At 33.1% G+C, this 12,534-nt stretch overlaps 1 protein-coding gene across 4 annotated transcripts in view; it reads left to right on the top strand.

The window, feature by feature from the left end:
* Positions 1-12,534, top strand: part of ZCCHC4 (zinc finger CCHC-type containing 4) — a 63,972-nt gene that overhangs the window by 37,179 nt on the left and 14,259 nt on the right. For all 4 annotated transcript variants that reach the window (XM_074229683.1, XM_074229684.1, XM_074229682.1 and 1 more), the window contains one exon: positions 12,221-12,342. In XM_074229683.1, the coding sequence (XP_074085784.1) occupies positions 12,221-12,342 (122 nt within the window). The remainder of the gene's footprint in view (positions 1-12,220; positions 12,343-12,534) is intronic.

Here is a 12,534-nt window from a genome sequence, read left to right as displayed (position 1 = left end):
ACAGTGAAACTGAATTTGTTATCTTTCATTTTTTTTAGTATATTATTAATTTAAAAACTCTTGCTCTTAAACCTCAGTGTAACATCCAGGTGACCTTGAGTCATTCCTATATGACCTATACCTCGTTCTGTAAACTCAGACTGTCTTTGAAGCTAGAAAGACTTTGCATGCAAGCTAGTACCTGTTATTTGGATGATTGTTCTCTTTGCTAACAGTATGTTACTATCAAGTCCCACAGAACTATAATATCTCCTCAATGTAAGTGTCATAAAGGAGAAAAGGAAAGAAAGGGAGAGAGGAAGCAAGGACAAAAGGAAGGAAAGAAAGAATAAGTTATTGAGTACTTACTTTGCCCCAGGAATAGGACTAAGTGATGGAGATTTAGACATTCACTTCTGGAAAAGTGAAATATATGTAAAAAGTTCATATTGCCCATTTTGGGCCTTTGGTTAGCTAGACAGAGAGCCAGGTGAGTTAGCTAGCCTAATGGATTGTGTGTGTGTGTGTGTGTGTGTGTGGTTATTATACACACACATCTTGGACACCTTCTGCAGATGTGCAATGAACTAGGCCCAGAATTGAATATAAGGAGCATGGTGAGACAGATTGCATGGGGGAAATTGTTCAGGCCTTTCTTTCCATGATCACAAGCTGCTCAGTGCCACAAAAGCCTATCTTTTTTAACATCATTATTTTCACATTGATAACATATGGCTGCAAATTATAAAAATCAGTCTCAGAAGAACCACAATTGCAGATAATCCCAAAATACTGTCCCAGTAATTTCAATGATGGACTTATTCCCTAAAAGAATTATCAAAAGGGGGAAAAAAGAGTTTTCTGTTTAAGATTTATAATGGAAGTTTTCTGATTGATTGTACCAAAAAAAAAAGTCAATGGAAACAACCTTACTGGCGAACAAAGGAAAAAAAATTTAAATTGCAGCATATTAAAGGAATGTTTTGCACAGAGCAAGTACTTATGCTTTGTGCACTTAGTTATTCATATTAATGTAATGGAATATTGTAATACCATTAAGATTGGTTAGGATGAAAAATGCAAAAAAACTTAAAAAGATCTTCATGAATGCAAAGCAAAAAAAAAGCAGAACCAGAAGAAAGGAAAACACTAACTAGAAAACATATAAGATGTTGTATAGAGTGCTAGATCTGGAGTCAGGAAAACTTTGGTCAAATCTGGCTTTGGACAATTACTAGCTCTATGCTATCACTTAACTTCTGTAAGTTATAACAGCGCCTACCTTCCTGCATTATTAGTATAAAATGAGATAATATTTTTAAAGAACTTTTCAAGTCTTAGAACTAAATGCCAACTATTAAAATTATTTTTATTCTTTGAATGAAAAGTATTTTGATGGGAATATTAAAGGGCATCACTGAAAAGTGATATTTTATACAATGAAATTAATTTAAAGATATAGTTATTAAAGAATTTAGATAATTGTTACTGCATATTATTATGTTTTTAATAAAAAATTTAGTTTAAAAATTGTATATGACCCAAAGGGCAGTTATGGATTTCCAAAAGCTCTGCACAATTTTCCAGTTGTAATCCAGACCTTCTATTTCTTCTCTTCAATTCTTATGATGAAAAGGCTATAAATTCAGGGGCCATATAAACTGCAATCTTGTTAAGAGTGAATGATATAGATAAGAGAATCACAAGCTATGTTACATAAATTGGAAATGATTGATAAAAATTGAAGACCTCCAAAAACAGTATATTTCTGTGAACTTTGGGAGGTTTTAACTTTTAATTTAATTTTTTTTATTCTCAATTTAACAAACACCAAAAAAAAAAAATGGACATTAGCCCTCTATGTAGTAGAACTGAAAAAGTATTGTAAATGAAACTTCAGGTCTCTTCTATTCATAACTTAATTTTTTTAAAGTAGAAAACTAGCTTTTTTTGATTTTTAGGTTTTTGCAAGGCAATGAGGTTATGTGGCTTGCCCAAAGCCACACAGCTAGGTTAAGTGTCTGAGGTTGGATTTGAACTCAGGGACTCCTGACTCCAGGGCTGGTGCTCTATCTGCTGTGGCACCTAGCCACCCCAAAACTGTCGCTTTTAAAGTTGTCCTGTTTTCTCTAATTCTTTCTACTGTTGTATTTTTGAAAAATATGCCTCAATGACCTTATTTTCTTGCTCTTTTTACCCCTTTCTTTTTTTGGGGGGGGATGTGTTACAGAATGGCTATTTCCCCTTTGTCTTCCTTTGCCCCTCCACCCCCATCCTGGGTTGAGAAAAGGACAAGAAAAGCTCCTGTAAAAAATATTTACTGTTAAGAAAAACAAAATCTTATAATTACTGTGTCCAAAATTGTCTTATTCTTCATCTTTGGATCATTGCCCATCTTTTTGTTAAGAAGTGAATAACCAGCTTCATAATTTGTCTTTAGGAATCATGGTTTGTCACTGTATTGACCTAAGTTCTTAAGACATTAAAGTTATTTGTTTAATATTAGTTATTTTTTTTAACTTTTAAAGTGTTGTTGTCATTATATAAATCACTTTTCTTGTTATGTTCACTTCACAGTCTCTCTACTTATGCATATCTTTCCAAGTTTCTTTGAAAGGTTTTCTCTTTCATTTATTTTAATACAATAATCTTCCTTTATATTCATATACCATAATTTATTTCCCAATAAGGCATTCCCTTTTTTTCCAGCTCTTTACTGCTATAAAAAGGACTGTAAATATTTTTATACATGTGCATTCTTTTCTTCCTTTGGATTAAAGTCTTGCAGTAGAATCACAGGGTCAAAGAGAATGGGCAGCTTAGTGACTTTTTGGCTGTATTTTCAAATTGTTTTTTCCAGAAGATTGGACAAATAGTTTCCCCTCTCTACCTTTAAAAAAAATCTACTATCATTTATCAAATGATTAGATTTTTTTTTTTTGCTTTGATGTTCAGAATTTCTTCTTCAGGATTTTGTTGGGGTTTTCTGATTAATTGTTTTTCTAAGTTTTTTAGTTGTATGCCCAATTCATTAATTTGTTCTTTTGTTGATGAAAATGATTAGAGATGTAAATTTTCCCCTTTGTACTATCTTAGTTACATCCCATAAGTGTTGATGTACTTGTCATTTTCTTTGATGAAATTGTTTTCTGTTTTTATGACTCACAATTTTTGACGATTATGTACTTAGTCTACAATTAATTTTTAATTCTTTTTTCAAAGACCTCATATTGCTTATGTTTTTATTACCTTGTGGTCTATAAAGGATTTGTTTAATATTTCTGCTTTCTTCATTTGTTTGGGATACTTTTATTTCTCGGTACCTGATTAATTTTTATAAAAGTACATTGAATGGCTGAGAAATATGTGAAGTCTTCTTTGTACTCATTTGGTAATTGCAAGAACTCTGTCATCTTTAATTTTCTAAACTTCTGTTCCAGTATTCTGGTCTTTAGCTTCTTACTTCTTTATCATTTTGTTAGATTATCCAGGTCTGATAAGGATATACTGAGATCTCCTTTCTAGTACAAGTTTACTATCTATTTCTTCCTATAATTTGATTAGCCTTTTATAAGTATTTTTTAAGTGTTTGGATACTATTCTTTTCAGTTTCTATTTATTTTAATAGTACTTTTAAACATAGTGTAATTTTCTTGCTTATCTCTTAATCATTTTTGTTTTTTACTCTATTCTTGTCTGGAATCATGATTACTACCAGTGTTGTTTTTTTTAATTCACCTGATATATAAAGGATTATGCTCCATTTTAACTGCATCCTCATTTTAACTATATTGTTAGTCTTTATGCTTCAAATATATTTCTTGTGAATGGCATACTCTAGGACTTAGCTTTCTAAATCAGTTTTGTTTTCTTACATTTTGGGGATAAGTTCATCCTATTCATATTCATAGTCGAGAATGTCCTTCCAAACCTATGGTCTTAATTTTTTTCTCTTTGTACCCCCATCACCTCTTTACAAAGAAGAAAGTGGTGAAAGAGCAATTTGCTTGATAAATGTGATCTATAAATGATGGTATTTTTTTGTGCCTCTTCTCCCTCTACTCCCATCACAGATTTTTTACTCTTTTTCTTTCCTTTTAATCTGCCTTTATGTTCCTACTGCCTCTCCAACGTTGGAGTTTCTTTTGACTATGACTAAATTTCCCACTTAGTACTCGCTTTAAATACCCTCTTTCCTTGTGGCCACTTCCCCCTTATTTCCCTCTTGAATTTAATGCATTTTTGCACAGTGTGTGTGTGTGTGTGTGTGTGTGTGTGTGTGTGTGTGTGTGTGTGTGTGTGTGTGTGAGAGAGAGAGAGAGAGAGAGAGAGAGAGAGACAGACAGACAGACAGACAGACAGAGAAAAGAGACAAAAGCAAAGGAGTGGGAATATATTAGCTCAACATTGGTCCATTTCAGATCAAAGTAAAGCTCATGGGGTATCCATTCCTTCCACCCCTTTCTCTAGGTTTGTACAGATGGGTGGCACAGTGGTGGCACTTGGCCTTGGAGTCAGGAGGATAGGAGTTTGAATCCCTCCTCAGACACTTGACACAAACTGGTTTTATGCCTTTGGGCAAGTCATTTAACCCTGATTGACTCACATCCAGGGCTATCTCTAGTCATCCTGATTCATGATAACTGAACCCAGGTGACTCTGGAGGAGAAAGTGATGCTGGTGACTTAGCATAGCACCCCCTCACTCAAATCCAAATCGTCTGCCTGTCATGGCATAACCTCCCTGATATCTTGGTCTTCTTTGAGAATGAAGGCCAAACATCTTCATTTTCTTTGTACCATGTACTCCTTTCATTATGAGCTATGTTCTCTTCTTTTTATTCCTCCCAAGTATAGCCTATAAGGGTCTAATACAAAAACAAAAACAAAATCTAGAACAGTCCAAAATCACCCCTAGACCCTCTGCCTATCTTATTTAATTTTCTCTATAACTTTTGAAGACATTAAAGTTCTGAGATGATAATTCTTTCATTTTCCTCTATTAGCAAGTAAACAATTCATTCTCCCATTATCCCTTTCAATTAATTAAATATGTGAACCTTTCTTTTGGACCCTGCATTTCCATTTCAAAGTGCCTGCCTAGTCCTGAACCTTTTAATAGGGAAGCTAGGAAATCTCTTTCATTAAAGGTTCCTTTTTTCCCCCCTGTTGGTTTATCCTGTCTTGTCTGATAGTTATTCTTGGTTATAAGTCTTTTTCTTTTGTTTTTTGGAGTATATACTTTTTCAAGCTCTCCTGTCCATTATAAGGACAGTTATATGATCCTGATTATGACTCTTGGTATTCAAGCTCTTTTTGGGCGAGGAGGGTGGGGTGAGACTTGCAGTATTTTTTTTTCCTTTCACATGGAAGCTCTAAATTTTGGCTATGACTTTCCAGGATGCTTTCATTTTGAAGTTTCTATTAGAAGGCAATAGGTGAATACTTTGTCTTTTTTCTTTTTAATTTAATTTTTCTATTAACATGCATTTATTTTCTCTTATCCCCTTTCTTCCAATTTAAATGTAAAAAAGAAAAAGAAAAAGAAGGGAAAAACAGACCCTTGTAACAAATATCCAGAGTCAATATTGTTCTATAAGAAGTGATGAGAAGGATTTCAGAAAAACTTGGAAAGACTTAAATGAACTGATGCTAAGTGAAGTGAGCAGAAACAGGAGAACATTGTATGGCAATATTGTGTGATGCTCAACTATAGTTCTTTTCAGCAGTAGAGATTAAAGACAATTCCAAAAGTCTTGTGATGGAAAATGCCATCCACAATCAGAGAAAGTACTTTGAAATATGAATGAAATCAGAGCCTACTATTTTCAGTTTTTTTATTTGTTTTTTGCTTTTTCTTTCTCTTTTCCCCCCTTTTATTCTGATTGTTTCACAACATGATTAATATGGAAATAAATTTTAACAGTATTATACATGTATAACCTGTAATAGATCACTTACTGTCTCAGGAAGGGGGGAGGGAAAGGAAAGAGAAAAAAATTTGGAAATCAAAATCCTACAAAAATGACAATTGAAAACTATTGTTACATACAATTTGAAAAAAAAAATCTCTCTTAAGTTAAAAAAAAACAAACCAACCCAAATATACAGAGTCTAGCAAAAATGTTCACATTGTCTCTATCCAAAAATGTGGCTCATTCTGAATCTTGAATCTATCATAATTGTCAGATGATGAGTAGTATAGATCATCATCATTTCTCTGGAAACATGGTTGGTTAATTTACTGATAAGAGATCCAAAGTCTTTAGAGAGCTGTTTATTGTTACATTATTGTTGTTACTGTTTAAGTTGTTCCCCTGATTCTACTCCCTTCACTCCTCATCAGTTTATATGTCTTTCCAGCTTTTTGAGTCCTCCATTCCTTATTGCACATCTATATTCCATTTTATTCATATACCTGATTTGTTTAGCCATTCTCTAGTTGATTTGCCATACGAGTTTAGGATATTTGGAGTTTTCATATATAATTTCAGGTAATATAGTATCTTAAATTTTTTTTTAATTTTGGTTATGATTTTTCAAGTGGTTCAGTGATTTTTTAGGTTATTTCTTGGTCAGTTGTTTTTAATAATATATATTATATTTTCTTCTGTTTGATATTTCTAAATGCCTCATTGAGTCATTTTCCCTTTAACTTATTCTCATATTCAGGGAATTCAATTATAAGTTAAAGTTTGGGTGCTTTGCTTGGGACAAACTCTGCTCCCCTATTCTGGGCTGGTATGAAGAGACCCTATTTGATCCTTAATTTATGGGATAAGGTGAAGTTGTCATTCTGCAGGATTTGTCCGTCTTTGTCACATTCTCCTGTGTTTCAGGCCTAGGCTGCCTGGATATTGGGTTGGGATAGGGCTGCTTGGCTGCTCCCTGGAAGAGGCTTGCCTGGAGCTCCTTGGACTCTGCTCTGGTCCTATCTCTTGTTCCCAAGGCTGCTTTTGACTTTGTCTTCCACCTGCTTTGCCTCATGTCTGCTCAGGATTTCTACAGTATTCTGGCCATTTTTCTGTAGTCCTGAACTAAATAGAGGAGTTTATAACTGATTCTCTTTGGTTTTCTTTATCATTGTTCATTCTAGTGCATTTTTAGATCTTCACTGGAATGTTTGTGGAGGATCTAGAACCCTCTAGGCCTTAACATGCTGTCATCATTCCATAATCCACAATCCTCTATAACAATATTTTGAGACCTTTTGAAGACCCTAAAAATTTTGGGTATTATAGAAAGAAATTTAAGTAAATCCAATTCAGAGCATATTTCAATAAAAATATCTGAATGAAGGTAGAATTAAAAATTAAAAGTCAGAGAGATTTTTAATGTTTTCATTCTAGAATTGAACTTCATCGCATTAATTGGTTCCACTGGGTGAAATTTTCTTTTTGTGAAAGCCTCTCATCATCACTGTGAGTGAAATATCAAGAATAATGGAGGGAAAATGGCCTATCAGCATCACTAGTAGTAATATTCAATTTGTAATATGGTGTCTGCTTTCTGCACTTCCATAGGAGGCTCGTTTTTGTGGCTCAGGCTATGAAATATGGATGTATGTTAGAGGTACATTAATTTTCTCTAGCAGCATGCATTTTATATCCCATATGTTTATGGTTAATTAGTACAACAACACCACATTTAAAAATAATAATAATCGCAATTAGGTTATGCAAAACTGTGCAATCAACCACTTTCCAGACACATACATTCTTTGACTCCTTGGGTAACCATAAAGAAATTTCCTTCTTCCCCCAACCCCCTTTCTTCCATCTGCTTTCTTTTGTATTCCATGGAACTTGTCATATACCATACCATCTACTGTTCTAAAATTTCATTTTCCAATGCTTCATAAGTTTTTGAAAACCTTATTAGGAAGACCATTTCTTTTATTTTTTTTATAATTACATATATTCAAAACAAGTTTGGGATTTGAAATTAGTTAAGAGCTCAACCTTCTACAGGCTTAAATATTTATAATAGGAAATGATTTGGATTTTAAACTTTTTGGTTGGGGTGACTAGGTGGTGCAGTGGATAGAGCACTGGCCCTGAAGTCAGGAGGACCTGAATTCAAATCCAGCCTCAGACACTTAATAATTACCTAGCTGTGTGGCCTTTGGCAAGCCACTTAACCCCATTGTCTTGCAAAAAAACCCCAACTTTTTGGTTATGTGTGTGTGTATGTATGTGTGTGTGTATATATATATATATATATATACACACACATATACATATATATATATATTGAAGTATTATTTAAGTAAAATATTTTTTGAGAGAGTTATGCTTTATTTTAGTCTCTAAGAGGCAAAATTAGTTGGCTTTATTAATATTTTGATGTTTGCTCAAAAGAAAAAGAGGGGAAATCTGTTTTCCTTACAGAATCTGTAAGTAACAGTTATGATGCTTTACATCTGTATTAATTGGACTTGGTAGAATCACCATGTTTCCCATAACACCTTGATAAAGAGATGAAGCATTTTGTATAGTGATAGGATTTCATGCTGGTAGAGATCACAGGAATAATTTAATCTAAACCTTTGATTTCAGGGATGGGAAAAGTGAGGCTTAGAGAAGATAAATCATATTTTCTACAGTCTCAACCCTTTGACTCCAGTTCCATTGTCATTCTCATTCCATCACACTACTTCAAGGTGGTTTTAACCAATATTAGAGGTTTTAGCACTTTGCATTCTGTCACATACAAGTGGAAGGAGCAAGTTTGGAATCTTGTGTCATAAAAGCACCAAGTCCTCATATTACAATTGGGTTATTTTCCAAAATTTCATTTGTTGTAAATCAGTTCTTAACTGATTCAACAGCACATTCAACAGCCTGCAGACAAAAATAGAATGCACCTAAAGTTTGAAATTAATAGCATTATTAGAACCTGACAATGGTTTTGAACAATATTTTTTGGAGAAAAATGTGTTCCCAGTTGAAACAGAGGGTGCCAGTGAGATATCTCTCCTAGTAACATGGATTAAATAGTTCTAGCCCTTTGACTGTAGTTTCTACACCTTGGGATAGGTGGGCTTGAATCAAGATTTGGGGTGTGTGATTATGGGATGTGTTAAAAAAAGCAAGGAAAGGAAGGGACTGTAGGTAATGGTGGGTTAGGGAATAGTAATTATGAGGTATAGTATAGAGTGACAGCATATAGCCAGTATGAATAGGATTTTCCTTTTTCTCCTTACTGCTTGTAGATATTGGCTCTGCTGCAGTCCTTCTGGCAGCGTTTGAGGTTCTTCTTTTCCTTCCTAGCTTCTCAGATCCTCTTTCTGGCTAATTGGCATTGAGTCGAAGTTAAAAGTGAAGTCACTTTGAATGAGCTTTGCTACTCCCTTCTTTGTCTACTACTAGATTTGAACTCAGTTCTCTAGGTCCAGCATTCTATCCACTGTTCCACTTACCCATCCATGTATATCATGGCAATATTTTTATTTTGAGATAGCACAAATTATTTGAGTTATTTCTTTAAGGAATATTATATAATTGTTTTTACCTGTCTTGAGTATTCTTCGGTCGATTGCCTCCCAGATATTTTATACATTTTGTAATGATTTAAAATGAAATTTGCCATTCTAGTATTCCCTGTAGAATTTTATTATTGCTATGGAAATGCTTTGGATTTTTGTGTTCTACCTTTTTTTAATGTTCTGTCCTCGTCTAATTCCTGCATGTCTGCAAATTGGGAGAATTTTATTTTCTTTTTTGCTAAAGTTTATGCTTTTATATTAATTATCTTGTTTTATTGGTATCACTAACATTTCTGGAACCAGATCAAATACTAGTGGGGATGAAGAGGCATTCCTAGTTTTCTAATTTATTTATTGAGAAAGAATTATGACATATAAAAAGTTCAAGAGACATAGCTTCTGGTTGGTTAATGATTTTATAAATCTTTCTAACATATAATTAGTAAAAAATAATCAGTGACACTCTTGAATGCCCCTCCTAGAACCCATTCAATGCTTATATGTCCTTGGAAGAGTGGGAGTTCTGAGGATAGCAATCAACTCTGATTGGTTAACAGGGAGAAGGAATATTGTAATGAGAGATGGACCTATTCTAATGAAAGCCTGGACTGTGACTGATCCACCCGGTCTTAATCAAAGAGACTTATCTATAGCCATATCACCCCCATTTGGGTGACCTAGACAAAAAAGGAAAATCCACTTTTTCCCAGATCTGAGTAAGACACAATGGACCAGAATCTATCCATTCTTTTTCTTTTGAACAGATCTGAGTCTTCCCTCTCATTATCAGTTCACCACTTCAGAGGTTGCCTGAATAAACCTATATGGGTTGATTTCTGAATGAGGAAGTAGAAGAGGAAGAAAACCTTAGTCCTAATTCAATAATTACTTATTAATATGAGAGAGAAATAATAATTTCTCTTAGAATCTGGTGCTTTCCTTGTGCAAATAATACTAACTTTGGGTTTTAAATAGATACTTTGAAATAGCTCCTCTGTTCTTAATGATTTTTAAAATTTTATCATTAATGAGTATTGTACTTAAGTTAAAGACCTTTTTTTGCACTTATTGACATAATCATGTGGTTTGGTACATTTTTGTTTTTAATATGATTACTTATGGTAATTGTTTTCTTAGTGTTGACCCAAGAGGTAGTATGATAGAATTGATAGAGAACTGGCTTCAAAGTTAAGATGATCTTGGTTCAAGTCTTGCTTCTGACTATATGACCCTGTACAAGTAACTTGATCTTTTATTGCAACCAAGCAACACTGAAATTACTAGGCCATTAGAGATAGGGCAAAACTGAATTGGTAGAAGAAGTTCCTCACATTGATGAAATTATAGGTTGCAATAAAAAGAAAATCATAACCATCCTTGAACTCCCAGTATAATTAATCAACAGCATTAATTGAACATTTACTATGTGCTAAGCCTTATACAAAAACGTCATTGTCTCAGCCTTCAAGGAGCTCACATTCTGAAGGGGAATTCAGCATGAAAATAATTTTACATACAAGATATGTATCTTGTACTTGGAAAGTAATTTCAAAGGGAAAGTACTAGTAGTAGGAGGGACTAGAAATCTAACTTTTGTTCATAGTGAAATACATACACCCACAAGCACATCGTCATTATAGTCTTGGGGTTCATGAACTTGGAGGGAAAAAATAAAATTTTTATTATTTTGAAAAGAGATCTCTAGGCTTTATCAAACTGTGGGTCCATGACACCCACAAAAATGGTTGAGAGGCCCTGCTGTAGTCCTTTTGACATTAGTTAATCATTTTTACATTCATTAAGATTATTAGTCAGTAGTTCTTTGTCTTTGCTGTATCCCTACCTGTTTTAGGTATTAGTACCATATTTGTATCATAAAAGAAATTTTGTAAGATTGTTTCTCAATCTATATGATTACTTTGTGTAGCATCATGTATTAATTCTTCCTTAAATGTTTGATAGAATTCACCTGTTAACTTTTTCTATACCAGGGTTTTTTGTTTTTTGATTTTTTTTCAGTTATGATGAGTTGGTGGGATTTTCTGGGATTAAGGCTTAAGTTTTAATTCTTATAAAACTCAACAAGCAGAAAAAAGTTTCAAAACTCAAAATGCAAAAGGAGCAGCATTGAATTTGTATTCGGATGAACCTTCCAGGTTCAAAAATCAACTGTTGATCTTTTCATATATATTTAATGATGGCTTTTCCATATATATATATATATATATATATATATATATATATATATATATACATAAAAAATTTTCCAAATACATTCAGTGGTAGTTTCTACTAATTAATTTTTGGGCAGTTTTGAGTTTTATAATTTTCCTCCCTCCCCTACAGAAGACAGTCTGATAATAGGTTTTACATTTGTTTCCATGATAAGCATGGATCAAAATTTAATGTGTTGTGAGAGAAAAATCAGATCCAAAAGGAAGAAAGAAAACATTAGAGATAGAATTACATATTAATTAAGACAACTTTTTAGAATTGAAGATAATTAGCTTTGGTCTTCTTTTAAACTCCACAGTTCCATCTTTGGATATAGATGGTATTCTCCATCACAAATCCCCTGAAATTGTCCCTGATTATTGTACTGATGGAATGACTCCATCTTAGTTGATCTTATGATGGTTTTTTAAATTTGCTTTAATCTATAACTTTTTATTAAATTGTTTTTATACTCATTTGTTAATTTCATTAAAAGTATACTTTTAAATAAATTCTTATGTTTATATTTTCAACTTTCTAGGTAGATTATGATAATCATGCACTTTATAAACATGGAAAAACAGGTAGAAAACAATCTCCTGTGCGTATTTTCACCAATATTCCTCCCAATAAAATAATTCTTCCAGCAGAAGAAGGATACAGGTAAGGGTAAAGAGGACTTAAGTTTCCTTGAGCCACTGAAATAAAATTACACATTTAAGTAATCAGCAAATATTTTTGACAGACTACTCTTTTATAATGGAGTTATCCTTTTTAAACTTAAATTCATTGTGCAATTCCATTTTCTAAATGAATTTGTGAATTACTCATTTGTTGAGTAGTATTTCATATAAT

Source organism: Macrotis lagotis, chromosome 3 (genome assembly GCF_037893015.1).
Source record: "Macrotis lagotis isolate mMagLag1 chromosome 3, bilby.v1.9.chrom.fasta, whole genome shotgun sequence".
Classification (NCBI taxonomy): domain Eukaryota; kingdom Metazoa; phylum Chordata; class Mammalia; order Peramelemorphia; family Peramelidae; genus Macrotis; species Macrotis lagotis.
Note: the sequence above shows the minus strand (reverse complement) of the source record. Positions and strands in the feature narration are given on the sequence as shown.